General features: G+C 45.1%; 1 protein-coding gene across 3 annotated transcripts in view; it reads right to left on the bottom strand.

Moving 5' to 3' along the window:
• CAPN13 (calpain 13) overlaps positions 1–24,596 on the bottom strand; it is a 78,436-nt gene that overhangs the window by 35,088 nt on the left and 18,752 nt on the right. For all 3 annotated transcript variants that reach the window (XM_072770628.1, XM_072770629.1, XM_072770630.1), the window contains 5 exons: positions 16,053–16,131; positions 15,318–15,433; positions 9,864–10,000; positions 4,550–4,724; positions 3,572–3,646 (listed from right to left, as the gene is read on the bottom strand). In XM_072770628.1, coding sequence (XP_072626729.1) covers positions 3,572–3,646; positions 4,550–4,724; positions 9,864–10,000; positions 15,318–15,433; positions 16,053–16,131 — 582 coding nt within the window. The remainder of the gene's footprint in view (positions 1–3,571; positions 3,647–4,549; positions 4,725–9,863; positions 10,001–15,317; positions 15,434–16,052; positions 16,132–24,596) is intronic.

The following is a 24,596-nucleotide window of genomic DNA, read 5'->3' as shown; positions in this document are numbered from 1 at the left end:
CTAAGGCCATCTGTGGAGGCTGCGGCCTTGCAGGGGTGAGGGAAGGGGCCCGCTTGCTCCATGATTCCAGGCCAGAGGCCGTGGAGAAAGCCCTGAGTGTGGTATCACCATCTGGAAAAGAACCCGGTGTGTGGAGGTGGGGCTCGGAGCCCAGCACATTCCATCCTTCAAACCGCCACCCTCACCCCTGCCAGCCAATGTTTACACAACCTTTGTCTTGCACAGGAGGAAACTGAACACCAGAGAGGTTCAGCAACCTTCCCAAGGCCACAAAGTAAATGACAGATGAATAATTGTCATTCCAGTCACTGCCAGTCTCTGAAGCCCAGGCTCTTGAGTTGGGGGTGGGAGTGGAAAAAGGACGCATCTGCTCCAGGGCCCAGCCCCCTCTCAGGTGTGGCCACAATCTTGACCTCAAATCCCACCCTTGGGGGCACCTGGCCAAGGCCCCTGTCATCACCAGGAGGACATTACCGTGAAGGAGCAACGCAGTCAGACAACAGCCAAAGAACTTGGCTTGGATAACGTTCTTTTCCATTCACTTCTAGATGGCTGGCACCGTAGGGGAAGGTGCTTTAGCTTTTTTAAAAAAGATTTTATTTATTTATTCATGAGAGACACAGAGAGAGGCAGAGACATAGGCAGAGGGAGAGGCAGGCTCCCCACGGGGAGCCTAATACAGGAATCGATCCCAGGACCCCGGGTTCACCACCTAAGCCAAAGGCAGATGCTCAATCCCTGAGCCACCCGGGTGCCCTAGTGTTTTGGCTTTTAATGCTACATAGGAGTGGGGGGGCTCCTGGCACAGACCAGGGTTCCCCAGCCCTCTCCGCCCCACCCTCAGGCACTCCAGGTCTAGCATACAGCATATTTATTAACCGTCAGTGCCTGATGGAACCCACGGAGCAGGGATGTGAGAAATGGTTGCCCGGTGGCCCCAAAAGCTTAATGAGCCACCGTCCGTGCCTAACACAGCCGCGGCTCAGATGAGCACAGGGGGGAGGGACGGCCAGCGAGTGAAGGAGCTAAAAGCAGGGACTAAATGAGGCATGCAGATAAACACTCACCCCCTTGCCCAGGGGAGTCACCGATTGAGCGAGGTGTATAATAAAAAATGCCAATTTCATTTATCTTCCTGTCTGTGTCCCACCCAGAGGAGGATGAGCGGATTAAAAAACACACCGCATGTACGAGCTGGTTTAATCTTAGCCCTTGTGGTCAGTCGTGACCTCCTCTTTCTAGAGGAGAAATCTGTAGCCAAGTCAAGTTCCTGGGCCTTGGCAGAGAGGCTCAGGGGTCACGCTCAAGGCCAAGGTCACGACTACCTCTGAAAATGTCCACTTGCCTCACTCTCCTGGCTACTCACTGGACACCCTGGCCCTGGTCAGCTCTCTAGAAAGGTGCCCCCAGGGCAAGAGGTGATCCAGGTTATCTAGTCTAGGATGCTACTTCCTCAAATGTATTCTCTTAAATGCTGGTCCTGCAGGCTGTTAATAATTAGTCCCAGGAGAGGTGGCTTCATGGCTCTTGGCAGACCGAAACCAAAGGCTGTCCCGATGTATAAAGGGCCTTTTCCAGGAGTGGCAGAGACACCATGCAGGTACCATGGTTCCTTCATCCTATGCCCAGCCCAGAGAGGATTCATCGATCATAGCTCTTTCCCCAAATCTGGAAGCAGTGCCAGTGTCTTGTCAACACAGTCATCCCAGCAGCACTGCCAAAGATCGAGGTTGGCACACAAGAAAACCTATTTGTTATCCTTAGCCTAGACTTTCCATGTCTGGGACGGGGAGTGGTGGGAAGCAGAGTGCCTGTACGTGGCCTGTGTGATGATGGTACTGGCTGCCCCCATTGAGAGTTCTGGGATGGGCTTGAGGGAATTCAGGGGAAGAGAGCTTGGGGCTGCTGTGACCAGGAGCTCTCCTGGCCAGGGTTAATCAGGGTGACCTCCTCCTGGCTTCTGGGAAATGTATGTTGAGCTCGTCACATCCATTCATTGAGGGAGGCAGCGGTTCGGTGATGTCATGTCGTCACAGGCCAAAGATGGATGCATTCGGTCACTCAGGCAAGCGCACTCATCCATGAATCCCACGAGCATTTGAGATGCCTACTCTCCTAGGTACTGTGCAGAGGAAGCATTTTGTTCAGACTTCCTGAAGAAGAGCAGGAAGCAGAAGATATTGACTGTAGTTTGTGGAAAGTTTGCCAAACGCAAAATAGTGGGGCAAAGGGCCTGAGGTCACCGGACAGGAGCCGCGAGAAAGCGTGCCGGAAACAGCACCCGACACTCTGCTTTCTGTGGCTCCTAAGTACCTGTGGAAAATGCGCCCTGGAGCTTGGAACCCTGTGTCTCAGGGCCCAGAGGACATTATTAGACCTGAGGAGTTGTAGGAAATGTAAAGAGATGGGGGCATGTGTGTGGGAAATCATCACGAGGCCAGGAAGCACTGTTACTGCACAGCTATGTGGTAAGCACAGAGGGGGACTGAGGGGACATGGTGTCTCGGCCCAGCCATCCCAAGTAGCTGTGTTAACCCTGGCCTTCCCCTCTCAGGCCTCTGCTTCTCGCTGAACAGAGGAGGCTGGACTTCAGTAGTCTTTTCCAGACCAAATGATACTGCACACAGTAATCATACACACTTTCGTCTACCCCAAGTCCATTGCTGCATCCAGGGGAACCATCGTCCTCCAATAGCTGCCCCCCCTTCTTCCATGGAATAAAGTCTAGCTGTGCAAATGGTGGCCCAGCTAAACAGGATGCTTCCCAGACTCCCTTGGGCCTGGGTGTGGCACAGGATTAAGTTTGGACTAATGAGATCTGAGAGGAAATGGTGTGTGTGTTTTCTGGTGGGTGCCTCCTATATGAATGTATGAAGTGTCCCCTGGCTTCCTTTTCTTCCCCTGGCTGAGAGATGAGGGACTTGAAGCAGCTGCCCTGGGCTCCCAGGTAGAAGCCCCATGTTGCAGATGGCAGAGTCACCTATCGACTCTGGATTTACCTGCTTACCTGAGAGAGAAATGAACTTTATCTTAGTTGAGCCCCTGTATTTTGGAGGGCCTTTGTGGTAGCGGTTTAGTTGGTACATAACAAATAAAGCCCTTGGGATGCATGGGTGGCTCAGTGGTTGAGCATCTGCCTTCGGCTCAGGGCGTGATCCCAGGGTCCTGGAATCAAGTCCCACATTGGGCTCCCAGCAGGGAGCCTGCTTCTCCCTCTGCCTATGTCTCTGCCTCTCTCTCTGTCTCTCTCATGAATAAATAAATACAATCTTTGAAAAAAATCATTAAAAAAAAAACAAAAACACTTTCAGGGCTTGCCCCAGTCAATGAGGTAGTTCATTCTTCTTTCTTTTTGGGCCAATCCCACAGTCTGGCTAAACACTCAGCTTGTCTGGGATCCATTGAAGGATAGCACGATCTCTGGTGGGTCCCTGGGGGATAAAGATGCTGGGCACCAGAATTTCTGGATGAATAGAGGGAATGAGGCTGTGTTGGGTTTGCAGAAGGCATTTGATTCTGACTTCTGTTTAGAGAAGCAAGGAAACCAGGGGACAACCCATGGGCACCTTACCCGCTCAGCCCCAGTCACTGTGTAGGCGTGCTGAGTCACCAGGCCGTTCTCCATTCTCCTAGCCTCACCTGTCGGCTTCAGAGGAGGAAAGCAGACCAAGCATTACACATTTCCAGGTTCTCCAGAGAAAGAGAAAAGCACAATTCAATCACAGCAGCTAAGCTGTGGCTGCATGCAAGGCGTCCCACTGACTCACGCCAGAATGGCATACGTTCTTGGAATTCTGTTCTAGAGGGCAGAGTTGGAAGGCTGTCAGGTGGTTGAGGCCCCGGGCACTTCATCCCTCAGGAGACTTACTCCATTACTGACACAACCCCACTGAGTCCTGAAGCCGACCCAGACTGCTTGCTCTTCTGACCCCTTGTCATCAATGACCCATGGCACAAAAAGTGTCTGCTGGACACCCTGTAAGAGTCGGGAACGCTCACCCCCCCCCCCCCCATGCTGTGAGCAATTGGGGTTTAAAATGCATATTAATTTTCAGGTGGTGTTTCAGATTAGCGGTGTGTGACTCAAAACCCACGTGTTTACAGAGAACAAGAAAGATCCTCATGGATAGGGAGCTGGCTATCTCAGAATAGACTCCAAAATAATTTGGAAAGTCATCCAAGCTTCTCAAGATGGGATACATTGACTGTGGATGTTGCCTTTAGAGCCAGTGAGACTCAAACGGCTGCCCAGTCCCTCTGGACTCCACTGCACCAAGCCACACGGCAGTGATAGGAAAAGGCATGTGAACCCAGCTCAGCCACTTACTGGCTGTGTGATGGGGAGCATTTCCCTTAGCCTCTCTGAGCCCATTTCCTATTCTGGAAGTGAATTCTGCAACCCCTATATCAGAAGGAGGGCTGCTGTGAGGATGACATGAGGCACGGCACCAGCGCTCTGTGGCCCCTTACTAGCCAAACGGGCCTTTGGCTTAGATATTCTTGGGTGAGGAAAGACTTGACCCAGCATGAAGAGTCTACACTCACTCACATCAGCCAGGGTGCCACAGGCCATCAGGGAGCCTGTCTTGACCGCTGTCTTCACCATCATCACCAGGTCAGAAGGAATGGAGTTCAGGTTGATGCTGGTGACCACCCCTCCGGTGAGGTCCACCAGGGCATCAGGAAGGAAACCGTAGTGCAGGTTGACATAGGACCCATGAAACCTGGCAGGGGGAAAGACATATCAACCCGAGGCGCTTCTGTGAGATGCTCCAGGAAGGGAGTTTGTACAGCTGACATCTGCGTATGGCCCAGGGAAGGGCTCTCTGATATACCCCTGAACTATGGCCACCCGCCTTCTATTGGCCTGGGTAAAGGTTCCAGTGAAGTGCCACTGTCCTTCCCCTGGTCTCCTGGGGCTGGGCAGAGGTTAGGAGTGCTGGAGCCCCAGGCCAGGGATCGAATCCCAACCTCTCCGCATATTTAGCTGCTTGACCTTGGACAAGTTACTTAACCTGGCACGTGGCAAACTCTTAATAAACATTGGGCATTATGATGATGAATATCCACTTTTCCTATTCAGTTTAACAATAGTGATACGTGTTGTCTGAGGGGTATGGAGTGTTCAAAGATGGACAAGACCCTGCCCCTGCCCTCCAAGAGCTCACTCAGCCAACAGCCCTGGTGCCTGCTGTGGCCACAAGCAGCCTCTGTTCTCATGCAGTGCAAAGCATGCTCCAGAATTCCCACTCCCAGGACCAACTCACTCATCCCAGGATCATCGGGGAGGCTAGCTGACTTTACTGAAGGTAACACAAGTGAGGACAAGTCTTATCCAACACGTTCTCAAAGCAAAACCACATGGAACCTAAAGCTCCTCTCCCCACTCTTGTGTGGGTTTTCTGCCCCTGCTTGGGTTTATTGTCCCATTTCACCTTTTCCCCATCCTCCCCAAATCTGAGCAGCCCAGTCATTCACTAGGGAGGTTGGAAGATTCCAGATTCAAGAGCCAAACCACTCCAGTTCAACTCCTGGTTTCCCCTTTCATGAGTTCTCATTCTGGGCAGGAGGCTGAGATTTTCTAAGGCTCCCTTTGGTCAGCTGGAGAAGGGGCATGGGACAGCCCTGGCCTCAAAGGGCCCTTGTGACACTTGTGCCGGTTCTGGCATGTGTGGCACGTAGAAAGCGTTGGCTTGCAGAGGGTGTGCTCGCTACTGTCACTATCAGACACAGCAAGGCCATGCTGCCCCACTTCTACCCCCCCCCCCCCCCCCCGCACTTGTCACTCCTTCCCAAGAGCACTCTGCCACGGGGACACTCTCCTTAGAACGACTCATCTAGCTTCTTAGTAGCCCTTGGGGGTCGAGATATTTGCTGTGAGAGGGTGTGGATCATCTTGGAACAGGGAAGAAGTGCCTGAGGGTCCAGGGAGGGCCCTGGGAGGGGCACACCTCTGAGCTGAGTTTATCCTGGTAAGGACAGTGGGACAGGCCTTCCAGGGAGGAAGAACCCTCAGGGTCGGAAGAGCACGGTGGAATGGAGCCTCTGTTGGTGCTCCTGGGAGACAGGCCACGTTGACCACTGAAGCAGGGCCAGACAGCGGCAGATTTGTTTTGAGAACTTGAATTCCTATCAATGGGGTGAACTGGAAAGGCTCCCAGGGAACCCTCAAATACAGACAGGGCTAAGCCATAAAACACATAGAGCCTCTGAGGCCCAGTGGCCCGGTGGGGAGAAGACTTTGCCTCCTGGTGTTAAAGCTGTCCAGTGGGAGTCTTCCTCACCACTGCCCCAGGACACTCCACCGGGGGTGGGGGGGACGACAGGACTTCTCACCTGTCCCTCCTGGGAAGCCAAGGCCACACCCCTCACAGGCCATTGGCAGTTGGGAAGCTCTGACCATGGCTTGCTTTCTGGTAATGCAAATTAGGGTGGGGGTCTGGGCCTAAGCTCCTCCCTACTGCTCCTCTAGGGGGCCTGCAACCCTCCCTTCTGGGTCTTTCACCTGGGAACAGCGAGGTAGACTGGGTAGTCTTGTGGGGTCCTCCAGATACCCCTTTTCTTACCATATTCCTACCTCTGTCACTCTCTCCTCCTGGGCCCCACCCAGAAGTCACATAAATTCACTTCAGCAAATACATGTCAAACAGCCCCTCAAAGCAAGATAACGTCCCAGGCACAAATGCCATGGGTGGCTTAAAAGTCCTTTATAAAAGAAGGCTAAGCAAACGCGGGCCATTCTACAGAAACTGCCATGTGATAGATTGATCTGTTTGTTATAAAACTCATTCTAAATCTTACCTTTCTGTCTCTCCCTCTCCCTGACCTGGGGTTATGGCTGGTACTAGACTCTTATCTCTGGGCTATTTACTTAGTCTAAAGCAAAGCTTGCCTTGGATAATGGTCATGCTCATTTGGTTTTGAATGCCTGACTTTTGATTTCCCATATGTATTCTGGCTCCAGTCCTAGATTAGGTAGGGCTTTGCTGAGGGTCCTGGATGTTCACAAGACTGGGGTTCTGGAACTCATCCTAGAGCTCACCAGTATGACCTCTCACACTGCCACAGTCCCTTCTTGGTGATGCACTCAGGGGCCCTCCCTGGCTGTAGACAGGGCTGCACCAGAACCCTTCCAGAAAAGCACTGTCCTGTCCTGGCACTTCAGACCCACTGCCTCAGTGTCTAGGGGCCTCGTCTGATGTCTTGCACTCACGCCCCCCTGCATTTGCCACAGAGACACCCAGTGCATGGGGAAGGCCGGCAGCCCCCCCGCCCCAATGCCCACAAAGCCTGTCTCAGCAGCAGCTGGGTATTTTGACAAGGAGCTATCTCTCTGCTTCTCAAACACGAGCTCACAAATCCTGCTGATGCTCTAGGAACATGGCAACTATTCTTAGCCCCCTTTGCTGACAGGAAACAGAAAAGGAAGGAGAGATAGCGAGAGTGATGTTCACCACACCTGTCACTACACCTTGTCACCTGGGCCCAGGAATTCAGAGCGTGCCTTATTCTCATTTCTGTGCTTTAGCCTCATTTGTGGGAAATGTCTATCTGCCCAGCAATGCTAGAAAAGAGGAAAGAATTCAGACATCTATATCAAAATCAAAAAGAATGCTAAAATGCTGGGATTCTTAACTATCCAGATTCCATACAGGATGATAGGCAACCTAGCAGATTTTGTCCTGAGATCTCCTATTTTATGACCTCTGGGGAAAAAAACCCTGCCAGTATAGATCTGACTGACTCAACCAATTCATTTCCACACTCCCCAGTTGCAAAGACAGTTGAAAGTTTGGAGGGCAGAGGCTCACTGGCCTACATTCTTGCTGGGGAAGGAGGATCATCTCCTCTGGATGGATGAATTCTTCATGTTTTTGCTGTGGTCATTATGTGCCAGACACGGAGTTCCAAAGAGGCAAAAAGACAAATCTTTTTCCTACAGAACTGACAAGTACCAAGGGATGATGGAAAAGCCCAAGACAAGGGGAACGGTTCTCATCCCTGCTTGGCCTTGACCACCACGTGACCTTGGACTACTCATTTCAGCTCTCGGCATATTAGCTTCTTCATCTTTCAAAGGAAGACATAGAGCACGAGGCTGACAGAGGTCCCTTCCAGCCCTCATAGCTCTAATTCTATTGCATTCACTCCACCTTCTGTGATTCCTTCTTTGGATGGAGGGGAAAGCTTTTAAACAGCTTACTTGTTTGAAACATTTTAGCCTCCACTAGATTTCTGTAGGCAGTGGGATGTGGATTCTGGGCCCAGTCTCCCATTTCCTTTTAAAGCTGAATGATTGCTTTAGGTCGACTCTTAACAAAATGGGGTCAAAGTCATCATTTCATTCCACAAGGTTTCTAATTCTCCAAGTGAACTGGCATGCTCCCCCTTTCACAGAAGGAAAAAAAAGAAAAAAGAAACGAAGCCCTGAAGTTGTGAGAGCTGAATCCATACTGGAAAGAAATGGCAGTGTTTGGGTAAGTAGCTTAGAAGCAAATTAACCTCCCCGAACATATGGATCAGTTCAACAACCTTGGCTGTTATCTGGGGTTCCTTCTCAAATGCTAATGAACAGCTCTTTTTGACACTGGAAATGAGCAACAGCTTTAGTTTTCTACAAATAATCTCAACAGAAAGAGTGCAAAAAAGAAAAAAGAAATAAAAAAAGAGCTCTTGAGAAAACATGGCTGTTTAGAATGTGACCTCTGCAAGAACAGGGACTGGAGTGGTCTGTGTGGTTGTTAGCAACCTCAAGGCCCAGAACTGGACTTCAGTCTTACTAAATGATGTCCCTGAGTCAAATCACTGAAAACCCCAGTAGATTCAAGCTAGTCACTACTGTCACATGACTATTAGAGCCTTGGTTTCCCAATATGTAAAATGCTGTTAGTGATCTTCGGAGAATCTAATTTGGTGACATTCCACTAATTTATTTTCCCCTGAAAGGGATGGTCCTTTTGTCTCTTAGCATTGATTTCTATCTCTGATGTGTCCCTCACCTATGTAGGTCTCTATGAGAGTGACCTCTTCCACATAACACATACTCTTGCTAACACCCACTTAAGCCAATCTCAGAGTCTTTATCCCAGTGCCAAGCACAATGGTGGGCCTATGGTTAAAAGCTTGATACACATCTTCTGAATAGATGGAACTCAAAGTGTTTAAGTAAAACATATGAATTAGAGTGTTTATTAAGTTCTTGAGCTTGTTAACAGTAGAAGGTAGTCCTTGAAGCATGGTGCTTAGACCATATAATAACCAGAACTCTTGCCCTGCCCCCCAACACAGATGCCATCTTATAATAGCCATACAGAACCCCCTACTGCTCGACCTCACTTTGAGTTGTCCTGCCCCTAGATCTTTGCTTGAATCATTCCCATGGTTGGGAATAACTATCCAACATATCACCTTTCTTCTTGCTGAAATTCTAGCCATCCTTCAAGGCCTCACTGAATGCTATGTCCTCTATATAGCCTCACCCTGACTCTCTGTGAGTCAGAAAATCAAGAATGTTTTGTCTCTATGTCCTCTCATCAGACTTTGTCCACTGGTCATAATATTATGTTTTATTTGGGCTCTTCTCCTAGCCCTTGCAATAGTAGTATTATTAGTATATACCTCTATTCAGTCCTGCCCTGCCCACAGCTTGTCATATGCTTCTGGGTTCCTCCTGTGGCCCCAACATAGCTTTGCATACAGTGATTGTTTATGGAGGATGCCCAGCCGATGCTGCCAGGGCATCGCTTACATGCAGAGCTGCCAAAAATCCTGGGACTGACTGCTGTAGAGCATCCATCAGGGCAAGCAGCTGGGCAGGCAAGGCCAGCATTGAGGCCCCGGGCAGAGGGGTAGGCCACTCTTACTTGGCATAAGCTTTCTCCAGCAGGCAGGGCCAAAACTCTTGGTTGTTCTTGCGAGGGTGCACAAAGAGACACTCCTTATTCAGGACAGGTAGGCGATCATCAACCACCACTTCCACCCACTGGCCGCACTGCCAGAACTAGAAGAGAGGTGAATATACGCCTTAGTAGAGGTAGGGCAGAAGGCGAGCTTCTGGATCCCCAACCCATGCCAAATGATACCCACTGGCGTGACATGACCTTCCCAATGAAACAACAAACTATTCAGAACAAAATCCCAGCCCAGGTCAGGGGTCAGTTGACAGGGGCCTTCCATGTCAACTGCACTGGACAGATGAGTCATAGATCAAGTGAGTCAAAGAAAATACAGGCTGGCATGAAAGAGACTTGGGTTTTCGTTCAAATTTGCTACTAACTCTGACCTCACTTTGGCAAGTCCTCTAAGAGATTCAGACACACATAAGGCCTTCCGGGTATGTCTTGTGCACAAAATGGCAATAGAAGAAACAGATGCTGAATGATAAGGAGAAGGGTAGATACAGAGTGTGCTATAATGGGGGGACAGGAGAGACTATTGGGAGCCAAATGTTTGAGGGAGGAGGCAGGATTTAAGCGGGTGGCATGGAGGTAGGAAAGCCATCCCAGATGGCAGGGAGAGTGGGCAAAGGCCTAGGGTCCAAATGATGAGGATTGCTCGGGAAGATTGAGCAGTGACAGCCTCACTCAGGCCTCCTCAGCTCATGTGAAGCTGGCTCTGCCATCAGAGCAGCAGAAATGAAGCTGGTTGGCACCACTACCGCTAAGAGCACAAATGAACCAGATGTTCCTCTCCAAAACAGACTGCTTTAATCTTCGGTGTTCAACTCTTAATGGTTCACCCGGGGACATCACCAAATGAGGAAAATTCATAACAAAGCCAGCCTTTTGGAGTTTCTTTGCTGGTCTCCCCTATGCTGGATAAGGGATAAGCAGCAGGGCTTCCAGCTTCAGGCCTAAACCTTAATGAAGGAAAGCTTCTGACAGGTGGGCTTGGAGTAAAGCTGGGTGGATGTGATCTATCATCTATTTGGCAGTGATGGGAAGCCATCCACATGGCCTCTTCCACAGCTGGATATCCCAGATGTTGGGTTGTTTCATCCAGCTGAGAACACACTTTCTAAGTAGAGATGGAGACCAAGACAGAGATGTCAGTGGAGACAAAGCAAAGAAGATATTTTCATGGTCATTAATGAGCTCTGTGTACTTCAGCTGGTTCTGGCACAGCTGTGGATTTGAGTCCTTATTGCAATAAAATGTGTAGACAGTTGAGGTTAAGAGCCAACAGGGGTATACTAGGAGGGAGGTCTAGTTTTCTTTGGGAAGGTTTGATGCCCCAAGGAGAACTAAAAGTGGGGTACTGGAAAAATAGCACGATCTGGATTTGGGATTTAGCTAGATAGCAAAGTGTGGTAGATAGTGGCCAGTCACTGGTACTGTGCTTGAGTCCTGGTTTTGCCTTTGGTTACCGGAACAACAGATATTGGGTAAGACATTGAATTCTCTGTGTCTTAGGTTCCTCATCTGTCAAATGGTGATAAAAAATTCCTCAGAGGGCTGTGATTAGGGTCAAATGAGATTGTGAAAGTGAGATCCATTTTGAAAGTAGAAACTATTTTTCAATAGCTTCTTTGTTCAGAACCTAGTGTGTCCTCAGCTGGATGAAACAACCCAACATCTGGGATATCCAGCTGTGGAAGAGGCCTGGTGGAGGAGACTATCAGGAATGAGAGTCCTGACTTGAATGAGCTCTTGTGGTTGGTTTCCACTTAGAAGTTACCTTCACCCCAATATTTCCACATGAGTAATGCTGACCAAACTCGCTATCCTTATACAAAGGGAACACCAGATAAGATCATTGTTTCCAGAATAAGATCAAGAATGAGGCCACCAATCTGCATTTCCTGATTTATCCCACTCAGTGAGGAGGGCTGGCATCAAATAATGAGTAGACCCTCCAAAAAGAATGCTGGTACCATTTTGTCAGCACTCAAGTGTCTGAGGGAAGCCAGAAGTGTTTTGGTAAAGCAGCCACATTGCCTGGGCACTAGGTTCTTTCCAGAGAACAGTGCCCAAGCTTAGAGTGATAAAAACAGATGTACAGAAGTCAACACCTCAGCTCTTTCTGGAGAACTGTGGAACTTTCTCGCCATCCAGAAGGGCAGACAGTGTCCTGCCTGGGCCTCAATTTCTCCTAACCACATGTTACAGTCTGAGTTGAGCTCATACAGTAAACCTTGCATCTTCTAGCTCACTCCTTGGTCAGAGCCTTGGACCACCAGCATTAACAACCCCTGGAAACTTGTTAGAAGATATAGTATGCAAATAGTTAGACTTCAGGAAGAGAGAAAAAAAAAATAAAGGACACTCAGAAATAATGAAGGGAAATTTAGCTGAGCAGAAAAGGGAGACAGGTCCTCAGAATGAAAGGGCTCACTGAATTCCAGACAAGATTAATTTCAAAAAGGCACACATCTGGACGTATTTCAGAGAAATTTCTGAACACCAAGGAGAGAGAGTACCTCTCATAAACTTGCAGTTTGAAAGAACATGTTGCAAACAAAGCCAAGAGCATAGATTAGCACTGGATTTTTCTTCTGCAATATTGGAAGCTATGAGACAAAGGAATAATGTTTATTATTTACTTGAGGAAAGGGAATGTGATCCAAGAATCCCAAACCCAACTGATACATTGTTCTTAAGTAAGAACAAATGAAAAACACTCATGTGATGGGGGGGGGGGGGAGGGATTATTCAAGGAACTACATACCTAATGAGGATGGAATTAGAACAAAAATCTTAAGGGGAAATGAAGGGTAAAAGAAACAATGGTGGGCAGTGAGGTTTTTGTTTGTTTGTTTGTTTGTTTGTTTTAGTGAGTTTCAAATATGCTTTGTACAAGAAACACAGTGAAAATGAAATTGATAAGGAAAGCATGAATAAAGATGTAACAGGAAAATGTAAATGGCAGGAAGCTGAAGTAGCAATACAAACAGTCAGATAAAGCCCAACACATTAAATAAAACAAAGAGGGATGCTGTGTGAACTTAATTCCAACAAACAGATAGCAAGAACATAAACCTTTGGGTACCCACAGAATATAAAAGGAAAAGTTTAAAGCTGGAACATCTGAAAACATAAGGGGAACCCTCCAAGGTATAACTTTGGGGAAGAACTTCAATTCACCTCTTTTAGAATTTGATAAATCAAGCAGATAAAAAATAAGCCAAGATTAAAAAGTTAATTGCAGATACAACAATCTATAAATCAGAAAGCTGGATTTCTTAAGTAAAACTTTTACCCATTGGATATTCTCATATGTCCATGAAGCATTTGCAAAAACTATTGTAGACTTGGTCATAAATAAAACTTTAATGATTCCTGAAAATGTAGAGCTTTTATTAATATATTCTCTACAATCAAAACTTAAAATATATTATCTTAAAACTAATGCAAGACATTTTATCAAAACCTATAGGTATAGATAAGATTTCAGAGGAATATTTATAGTCTTAAAGGCTTTTACTATTAAACAAAAAAGACAGCAAAGTGAACAGTTTCAGAAAACAAAAAATAAAATTAACAGAGAAACAGGAATTAATAAAAATAAATTTAAGTTATATAGAAAATAAAACCTCAAAGAAAAATAGAAGAATGAAAATCAAAAGTTGATTTGTTCAAAAGCTAATAAATAGATTGGTTTGGCTAAGAAAACCTGGTTAAAGATGAAAAGGAAAAACAAGAACATAGCACAAGGATTGATAAAGTGTATTTAACTATTGATTAAAAGAAATTAAATGAATTTTCAGAGAATCAAATAAACAACTCTTTGGGCAATAAATTTGAAACCATAGAAGAGAGAGTTGGTTTTCCTGGCAAAACATAAATTTCAAGAATTAACTCCAGAAGAAATAAGAGACACAAGCATTTCGATAATTATTGGACTTACTAGAAGAGTTAAAGAAATCAGGTTGAAAAAGGAAGTAGTTCCAGATGACTTAACTATTGTTTAGTTTACTTTCAAAGAACAGATAAGCAATGATTAACAACCATTGTTCAAATTATTTCAGATGGAGATATGTAAAACTCAACAGGTTCATTTTAAAAAGCCAGCAAAATTCCAACATGGCAGAAATAACTAGAATTCAATTCTATATATAATATCAATGCAAAAATCCTAATAAAAATTTTATCAAATTGAATCTCACAGTGCATCAAAAAAAAAAATGGCACAGGAGAATACATCAGTAAAATCAGGAAAAGGCAGGACTTTGCTCTTGTCACTCTTATTCAAGATTGTGACCTTCTAACTAATGCAACAAAGAGCATAGTAAGTACTAGAAATATTAAAAGTAGAGACAAAATTAATTATCTTTATTTGCAGAGAATATTTGTTAACTAAAAACGCAGACTCTACTCAAAAAAAAAAATAGAGCTAATCAAGGAATTTGGTAAGGTGTCTAGATATAATTTAATATATAATAAAGGTGGCTTTCGTCTTGTCAGCAACATCTAGTTGGAAATGAGGGGGAGGGACACCTGGGTGGCTCAGCGGTTGAGTGTCTGCCTTGGCTCAGGGCGTGATCCTGGGATCTGGAATCAAGTATCACATTGACCTCCTTGCAGGGAACCTGCTTCTCCCTCTGCGTGTATATCTGCCTCTCTCTCTGTCTCTCATGAATAAATAAAATCTTAAAAAAAATAAAGAAATGAGGAAAATCTCATTCATATTAGCTACAAAATTGTAAAATATTTGAGAATACATTTAACAAGAAGGGTGTCACACCAATATGGAAACATAACTATAACATTTTATTGAAGGGCATAAAAACATTTTATTTAAGTTCTGAATAGAAAGATATACCATGTTTCTGGAAAGGAATAATTAAAATAATAAAAGTGTGATGTTTCCAAATTAATACATAAATTTAATCCTGCTTCACTCTGTATCACAGTGGCTTTTCCTTTTAATTAGACACAATGATTTTAATATTCTCATGGAAAAATAAATGCAAGGATTACCAAGATATTTTTGAGGAAATAATGAATAATGAAGGAAAACTTACTCTACCAGATGTTGCAACTGACTCTACAGTTACTGTAATTAAAATAGCAAGATATGGCACAGGAATCAACACAGACAAAAGCTCAATGATGTATAGGGTTCTTGATTAATGACTTCTTTTTTTGCAAATTGTTTCTGCCATTTCTTTTTATTTACATGAAAACATTTTAACTCTCATGTTTCCTATGCAGTGTCCAATATTGAGCTCAAATCCTTTTATAGAGATATGCAAAGTAACTAACACATAGGTGACTCTTCCATCTTAGGCTAGCAGACCATGAGGCTATTGAAGACACTGGCCCCCCGGCTCTCTCATAGGATCCATCCACATGAGGAGCATCCTACAGTGCACATACCCGGAAACGGAAAATCCCCGCATACTGGTGTGAAAAGCTTTGGTCCATCAGGATCTTCTGTAGTTGCTGTAGGTTCTGTGTCAAGGAGCCCAGTGCTGCCAGGAACCAGCAATCTCCTGTGAGGGGATGTAAGCCATGAGAGGTCTACTGGTCACTTCTGGAAGCCCCACTCCACCCACATGTTGTCACCAGAATCCATATGCCTTCTTCTGAATAACACGGTTTTTTGTTGTTGTTGTTTTGTTTTTTTCTGGCTGAGAGGTGAGAACTGGGGAAGGATTCACTAGGGCCAGTTCCAAGCAATACTGAGGAGCTGGTTGTGATAGGGTTAGTGGTGTGGGGGGTGTTAGGGGCAGTAGTGATAAGGTTGGTGGTGATAGGGGCTTTGGGGGTTGGGTTGGCTGTGATGAAGGTGAAGGAGGCTCAGGAGATGGCAATGGCAATGGTGAAGGATGTCAAGAGAGCCCCAGCCAGGCTTCGGCAGGGCTGGTAGGCCAAACTGCCTCTGATTCTCATGTTGCCAGAGGTGCCCAGAGCTGAAGTTACAGGAAATTTTGTTGCCAGTGTGAATAGTCTGTCCACAGCAGCACCAGGGATGCCGACCTTGCCTCCTCAGAAGCTGGGGTAGAACTCTGGGGTCTGGGTGGGCACCACTGTCTGACCCTCCCTACCTGAAGGCTGACTTCAGGCAGCCTGCCTATTCCAGGGCCAGGAGGAAAGATGTTGAGTCCTTACCGGCCTTTCCTTGTTGGATGTCATATCTGCTTGCACCTTCCAGTATGAAGTGAGGCTCTGATTTACCCTCTAATATATCCTTAGGCAAGAGGGAGAAAAGCCATGAGCATCTTTCATTCCTATGTCCCCATGTGGTACCCAAGACATCACTCACTTTGTCTTTGAGGGGTAGAGGTTAATTCTTAAATAGGTACTTAAAATCTGAGTTAGCAAAGTTGCCCTCGTTTTTCAGGTTTGATTGCTATCAGGAAGGCAGGTGCCAAAGGGGTGTATATGTAACTGACAAGACAGGCAATAAATACATAAGCTAATGCATAAAGAGATAAACATAAATAAGGACTTGGGATCCTCACATCTAATAGCCATCCCAGTCCCAACAAGTAGTGTTTCAGTAACAGGCTATAGACAACCAAAAGAAGAGAGTCATTTATTAGAGGACACTTTGATAAGCATAATAAAGCTTTCCTTGTGAAATGCTCTCTCTCAAAAGTCAGTATAAGGAGATCCCTGGGTGGCTCAGCGGTTTAGTGCCTGCCTTCGGCCCACGTGTGATCCTGGAGACCCGAGATTGAGTCCCACATCGGGCTCCCTCTGTGGAGCCTGCTCCTCCCTCCACCTGTGTCTCTGCCTCTCTCTCTCTCTGTCGCTCATGAATAAATTTAAAAAAAAAAAATCTAAAAAAAAAAGTCAGTATAGGCATTCTGGGCTCCAGTTTCAAATCCAGCCACAGGCTGTACAGGATGCAAGATGTGTTACTCAGACCTTCACCCACTCCCTGGCTAACTCACAGACTGATTCTGGAAGACCCCCTGTCTTGGGTGCTACCTCAGTCCTGCCTCAAACTCCAACACATAGAGTTCCTGTCCGTCATAGAAAGGGGTTCACTAGAATTCTGCAGGGCTACAATGTCTGGGGAGAGTGTGGGGAACTCTCAGCAGATACAAGGATTGTGAGAGCTCCTGAGGGGGCTCACCTCCTGGGTCAAGGGTCCCCAGGTACTCCCCAGCTTTCCCCTACTGCAAGTCCATAGGATTGTCCTCAGCACCCTCTCTGCCTGGCTCTTCCTGCATTTCCACTGCATAAATTTGCATTTGCATACTTTGGTAATTGTTCCTGTATCCTTTCTTTTCCCAATGACAAATAAGTCCCCAGAGAACAGGGCCACAAAGTGGAAATAGATTTATTTGCTCAACAGCCTGTGAATATACAGAGTCCTGTGCCTTGAGGGACCTTCATAAACTGCCACTTTCCTGGTGGAGACGCCAAGAGGCAAACAAAGGTGTGCATGTCTGCAAACACCTCAGCCCAGCTTGCTCTGGAGGGGTAGTCGCCTCACTAAGCCTGCTCCCACTGCCTTCTCTACAAATAGCTGGCCTCTCATATGTGCCAGGAGAGGTGCACATAGGCCCAGATCCTCCCCAGGGTGGGGGGGAGGTAGGGGGGAGGCGCCAAGGTGGCCCACCAGGTACCCGTATCTGGGATCCAAGCCCAGTCCACCCAATACCCATGTATGGGCAGACACAGGGACCTCCCCAAACACAAGTGAGCAGGACAGAACTCTGCAGGACCACTCTCCCCACTCAAAATAATCTGGGGACACTTCACTAGCTGTCCCTAGCCCTTTCTACTACAAAAAGGAAGTGAAGGTCTCACTGGGTTTGTTATTAGTGAGCTGATGCTTAAATTCTCCACTGGAGGGAAATACAGAGTAAAGACCAGTGGCCTTGGGACTGGGAACAAAGACAGCTCTGCTCAGCTTCCCTGACCCACCTGCGGGTCCCCAGCTCTCCTCTGCTGTTTGTTCCTGGTTTCCCTGAAGTGACTGGCAGGGGGGGAGTGGGTGTGCTGAGAGGCATCCACACAGACCTGGTGTGGCATCCTGCTGTGCATTCTCCCCACATGACTTTCCTGGGCTTCAGTTTCCTCATGTGCAAAATGGAGATGCCAGTGATAAAGCGTTCTAGGTGCTGGTTGCCTTGCTGGGGTCCAGGGGCTTTATTTGCCCATGGTCTCCCACTAGCCTTGCAAAGCAGGAGTCTTTCCATTTTACAAATGAGGAAGGATGTGAATACTTAGCAGAGCATCAGACGAGGTACATGGTCAATAAATATTGATTCCCTTCTTCTGTAATATTTGCAAAATTAAAAAGGCCACACTCAGACAAACCCAGAGCTTCAAATGCATTCATTATTAAACATGATAGAATAAAAACATGAATTAAACAGTCAACTCATAGATGTTAGAAAGACAAAAAGAGCTGCAAATATAGACAGGAAAAAAATGATAAAAGAGGACAATTAGTGAATTCTAAAATAGAAAAACAGCAAGATCAATAAAGCAAATAACTCATTCCATTTGGGGGAGAATGTTTACATAGACCCAACCTTTGGCAAATATGGGAAAGAAGCCCAACTAAAATTAGAAATATAAACGAGGTTTTATAGAAGATCATAGGGGAAGAGAGGGAAAAATAAAACAAGATGAAATTAGAGAGACAACATAAGAGACTCATGGGGAAAAAACTGAGTTGTTGGAAGGGAGGGGAGGTTGGAGTTACTGGGTGATGGGCATTAAGGAGGGCATGTGATGGAATGAGCACTGGTATTATATAAGACTGACGAATCACTGAACTTTACCTCTGAAACTAATAATAGATTATATGTTAATTGAATTTAAATTTTAAAAATATGGAAAAACAAAAAATGTGGTTTTAGCAATATAAAAACATGATGTAAAATTCTATAGTAATCAATTAAAAATAGTGATGATTTTCTGACTAAAATTAACATGACCCAAAATGAGTCATTAGTAAACAAACTGTAAAAAAGAAAAAAAATCAATAACCTTGCCATTTTGTATTTTCAAATGATCAAAGAATATCTCCCTAACAGCTTTGTAAAGGCTTCTAAGGACACATGATTTCCCGTGGAGTTCTCTCAAATTTTGCAGAGAATGGACAATTCCTGTGTCATTTACAGCTTCAGACGAAGGGAGGAAGGGAGGCCTTGCTACCATTTATTTTAAGAAGCTAGCATAGCCTGGGACAGTGAAAGCACAATATGCATACATATACACACACTCACAAGATGGATTTCACTTATGGAAATACACCAAAATAAAAATCCAGCAAATGAAACAAGAAATTGTTATGTCTAACCCACTATAATCAAGCAAGGTTTGCCCTAGAAATGAAGGATGCCAGGGTGGTTGCATATCAGGATATGTAATATTATAAGATAGTATTTACACGAGCCAAAGGAGAAATGATTTATATCCTTCTAATAAATGCCATGAAGGCACCTAATAAATGTACAACTTTCTCTGATTTACCAAAATGATAAAAATCAAAATTAAAAATGTAGCTAATTAGGAGCAGAAAGATATTTTAATGCTATAAAAATTAAATGGCAATTATTGCAAGTCAATATTCATTATCAAGTTTATGGAAAAACACTGGAATCCTCTGCATCAATGCTGGGCACAAGACCTGCATCTGTGTCTCATGTCTTCTGAGCTGCTGTTCTTTCCCCAGCCTGGGCTTCAGGGGGATGCCAAACTATCTAAAAAGAGCAGGGGTAGGGGCGCCCGGGTGGAAGTCCGCTGAGTGTCTGACTGGCTCAGGTCGTAATCTTAGGATCCTGGGATCAGGCCCTGTACAGGGCTCCCTGCTCCGCAGGGCGTCTGCTTCTCCCTCTGCCCCTCCCCCTGCTGACGCATGAGTGCATGTGCTCTCTCCCTCTCTCAAATGAATAAATCTCTTTTTTTTTTTTTTTTGTAAAGAGCAGAAGTAGGAAGAGATGGAAATTATACCCACAAGCATTTTAGTCTGCTGGGCTGACTTGTTGAGAGGATAGGTAAAGATGAATGGGTAAAGATGTGATATATATATATATATATATATATATATATATATATATATACACACACACACACACACACATATAGGCATATATACACACACATATGTATATATATGTATATGAATATATACATTTATATAAATTCATATATATATATATGAATATTACTCAGCCATCAAAAAGAATGAAATCTTACCATCTGCAACAATATGGCTGGAGTTAGTATTATGCCAAGCAAAATAAGTGAGAAAAAGAAAATACCATGATTTTGCTCATATGTGGAATTTAAGAAAAATAATCATAGTGGAAAAAAGAGAGAGAGGCAAACCAAGAAACAGACGCTTAACCATAGAGAACAAACCGATGGTCACCAGAGGAGGGGTGGGTGGGGTTGGGTTAAACAGGTGATGGGGATGAAGCAGTCCACGTGCTGTGAGGAGCACCACAGGGTGTTGTCTGGAAGAAGTGTTGAGTCACTAATTATACACCTGAAATTAATATTACACTGTGTTAACTAGCTAGGAATTTAAAATCAACCTTTTAAAAAATAAAGAGCTAGCAATGCTCTGCAGGTGTCACCAGGTGAGATGAGCACACCAAAGCAGTGAAGTATGTAAGAGTGGCAAGGAACAGTCTCCACCCTGAGTGTGACTCAGAATCACATGGGACCTTTGCAGACAAGCAGACTGTGGGGCTGCCTCCCACAGCCTGCACGGAGTAGGTTAGCTGGAGTTAGCATTCAGGATTTACAGGGCAACACTGATGATTCTAAGACCCTGCCAGGGCAGCGGGGGGCAGGTTCAGGGAAGCTGAGCAATTGGTTCCCGACTCCACAGGGATGGGCTGTGAAGCAGGCAACATGGCCCCATAGTGCCTAGCTCTTCCCCGAGGACCACACCGGCGGACAGGGGCCTCTCAGTGTCTGGGTTTCCTGATTCTGTGAGATGGGCCCTTCGAGGGCTCTCATCATGCATATAGACAGCAGTTGTGATGGTTAATTTTATGACTTGACTGGATCATGGGGTCCCCAGATACTCAGCTAAACATTATTTCTAAATGTGTCTGTGTTTCGAGATGAAATTAGCATTTATTTGAATCGGAATTAGTAAAGCAGATTGCCATCCCCAGTGTGCATGGGCAACACCCAATCCATTGAGGACCTGAATAAAACAAAAAGGTAGAGGAAGGGAGAATCTGTCCCTTCTCTGCCTGACTGCAAGCTGGGACATTAGTCTTCTCCTATCCTTGGACTGGGAAGGACACCATCAGCACCCAGTCTTACTAAACTATATCACTGGCTTTACTGGGTCTCCAGCTTGCAGGAGACAAGGTGGCAGCAGTGTGGGACTTCTCAGCCTCCAAAATCACGTGAGTCAATTCCTCACAATAAATACACGAGGAGGCTAAATCTATGTATTTCTTACTGGTTATATCCTACGGGATATATAGATATAGAAAAGATAGATGTAGACACACACATACACACACGCCCACACGTGTATATATATACACCCTATGGTTTCTGTTTCTGTGGAGAACCCTAATACAGAAGCCATTAGCAATAGTCACACTAAGTAATCTTAGCAACTTCTGCATTGTGAAGTCCTGTCTCAAGGCAAACTTTGGGGGGCAATCTGTATTATATTAGCTCTATTAAAAGCACATGAAATGCAAGATCCCCTGGAATCTTAGAAAATACTCTCTCTTAAGTGGAACCCAACCAGGCACTCTCCTGCCATTGCTTCTGGAGAGGGCTCTTCCAATGCAACATCACTTAGTATATTTTGGAGTGATTCTTGCATTCATCAAAGACTGCTAATGCACTATCCCAGATGGTGTGCTGCTCTTAGATGAGGGAACACCAGGTTTAGTATCTTGGCATTCAGACACAGGCTAAATATATCTTTCAGAGGGTGGCCAGAGTTCAGGCTGGGCCAGGTGGCAGTGTCATTCTCTTTCTATTTTTGCTAGAGAGCTTTGTTTTATTGGCTTCAAAGTTCTTTGGCTCAATGGCATTTGGTCCTGGCATGATCACTTTGTCACTTTGTTACCTGTTGGCTTTGTAAACTACATTCATAGGTCTCTTTTGTTAACCCCTTCATTTTCTGAAGAACTCATTTTGGTTCCAAGGTGAACCATTTCTGGTAAATGATCCTTTCAGAAACTCCACCCTGGCTACTTAAAAGATGAAAAGTTGTTACCTTAAAAGGCAATAATTTATTCTGGGATGGCCAGAGGCCAGAACTCAAAAGGGGCTGCATTCTGAGCTTCGGGTACCCATCAGACAACAGGTTTTGGGTCCACAGCCCATTATTCAGTTGAGAAATGAAAGGTTTTTCATGGAAGAATGGGAGCAAAAATGAAACTGCTGTCTCTCAATCTGATATATGTTGGTGACTCTGCGATGAAGATCTGGGTCTATAATTCTATGCTGTTCAATATGGTAGCCACAAGTCGTACGTGGCTGCTTTAAATAAAACTCTAATCCTTCAGTTGTACTAGCCATATTCTAAGCACCCAATAGCCACATATGACCCGTGGCTACTCTACTGGACAGTACCAAAAGAATCTTTTAGCTATCATGGAAACTCTATGTACAGTGCTCATCTATTGAACAAGGGTAATATCATCTGCCTCAAAGGACTATTATGGTCATTAAATGAAATGTATGTAAAGTGCTTAGAGTCATACTTAATGCATGTACATACTTGATAAATGGGATTTATTATTTATGAAATTAAAATTTTAAAAGGAAGTCACTCTAACACCAACTTTCATTCAGGGAAATATCATAGATACTCCATGTACAAGTCTAATTCTCAGCATTGTCTCTTGCTGACATGGGGGGTTGCAGGCAGTGCTGAGGCTAATGAGGAGTTGGGTCCCATCAGCGCCATTTACTCATGGCAGGGTCATAGGCTGTTCCAGAACCTGATTGCTTGCCAACGGGGAGAGTGTCAGGAGTAGGTTAGAAATTTCTTAAAGAAAAGCTGAAAGCTGAATGAAGCAGGATATGAAAGAGCTTCTATTTCAAAGTTCCAGCAGCAACATGGATTAGGTTGATTGTTAGAGAGAGGGAGAAAAGGAGAAACAGAGTCAGAGAGAGAACATTATGGGGCATTAAACAGCTTTTCTGCACCAGGCATAGAAAACGGAGTCTAGTTTTAGGTCTCTGACTCTTGTGCTATTAGTGAATCTACCAAGCCTGAGTGAGTACTTAGAGTAGAACAATATCCATGATGATTTAGCAATTCCCTAGGATCCCCATTGTTTGGAAAAGCCTAGAATGTGAAGATGGCCTCAGAAGCCTTGGTGCCACCTCAGCCATTATGCAGTTGAACTTTAAAGGAGTGCCAGCCAGACCTCTGGACAGTGACTGGGCAAACTCTAGATTGAGAGGCAACCTTCTGAAAGAAGTGACAGGCAGCAGAATGTGAGAAGAAAGTCACTTCATACTCCCTGCTAGGCTCCCCTAGGTCCTCAAATGGTTTCATCTGACCTACATTTTTCCCCTAAAAGTGTTTGTTGATATTAGCTGAAGACTCAAGCTGCCTGGACTGTGACATCCCAGGGGATCCAAAAGGACAGTCTCTGAGGCTGCTATCCTATACCACCCCTCCCCCCAAATTAATTGTAGTAGCAATAGCTAGTGTTTTCAATGTGCTAGACATTCTTCTAAGTATTGTCTTCATTTATTCCTTAGAATAATATGAGGTACACATACAACATTTCATTTTTACCCTCATTCTTTTTCACCTAAAAAATGGAAAGGAGGATACAACATAGACATTGATAGGAGTCTATTGGTGAACAAAATATTTGTGGCAAATGGGAGCCAAGAATACAACATGAGCTTATGATGAGGCCTGACAGGAGGTAGTATAGGGTGATGATAGGAGGACAAGTCTTAGAGACAGACTCCAGGGCTCAAATCCCAGCTGTACCGTTTTGGGCATGTTACGTAAGTCTCCATTTCTATTTCTCATCTATAAAATGGGGTTAATAATAGTACCTTTTTATAGCATTACTGTGAGGATTTAATGATTCAAAGCCTCTAAAGCCAGGCTTGCCATATGGTCAGTAGTACATAAGTGTTAGCTTTCACAACTAGGATTGAGCCACACTGGCCATGGCTCCTCTTCCAAGCCCCTTTTCAGGAACAACTATAAGCTTTGGCAGTTGAGGATGTCACCATGTTGAAGAGTGAGTTCAGTGGCCTTCTCATCTACTATCCCTCCTTGTTAAATGAGTCAACCTATGGATTCTCAGTTGTACATATGGAGCTTGAAACCCATGTCAGGGACCTGTAGATAGTCATTCCTATCTGTTCACTTACTCATTCATTCAAATACAAATAAGAGTCCTATTGGGCACAAAATCCCATGTGAAGAAAAGTATAGCATGTGGAGTCTGGAATCTTAGTTTAAATCCCAGATTCTTCTCTGTCACCTTGTGCAAGTCCCATCACCTGTCTAAATCTGTTTTCTTCTTAATATAACTGGGAAAGAACAAAGAGACACAGTAAGAGACAATACATGGAAAACTCAGGAAAATACTATACAAATATAAGTGCTGTGATGAAGGACATGAAGACATTTGTCTCAGCTTTTGGCTGAGAAGAAGAATGAGAGTAAGATGTATTTGCCTCTGGCTGCCCTTTTCAGGTTCCTGGCAGGATTCTGTG

The sequence above is a fragment of the Canis lupus genome, chromosome 12, assembly GCF_048164855.1.
Source record: "Canis lupus baileyi chromosome 12, mCanLup2.hap1, whole genome shotgun sequence".
Classification (NCBI taxonomy): domain Eukaryota; kingdom Metazoa; phylum Chordata; class Mammalia; order Carnivora; family Canidae; genus Canis; species Canis lupus.
Note: the sequence above shows the minus strand (reverse complement) of the source record. Positions and strands in the feature narration are given on the sequence as shown.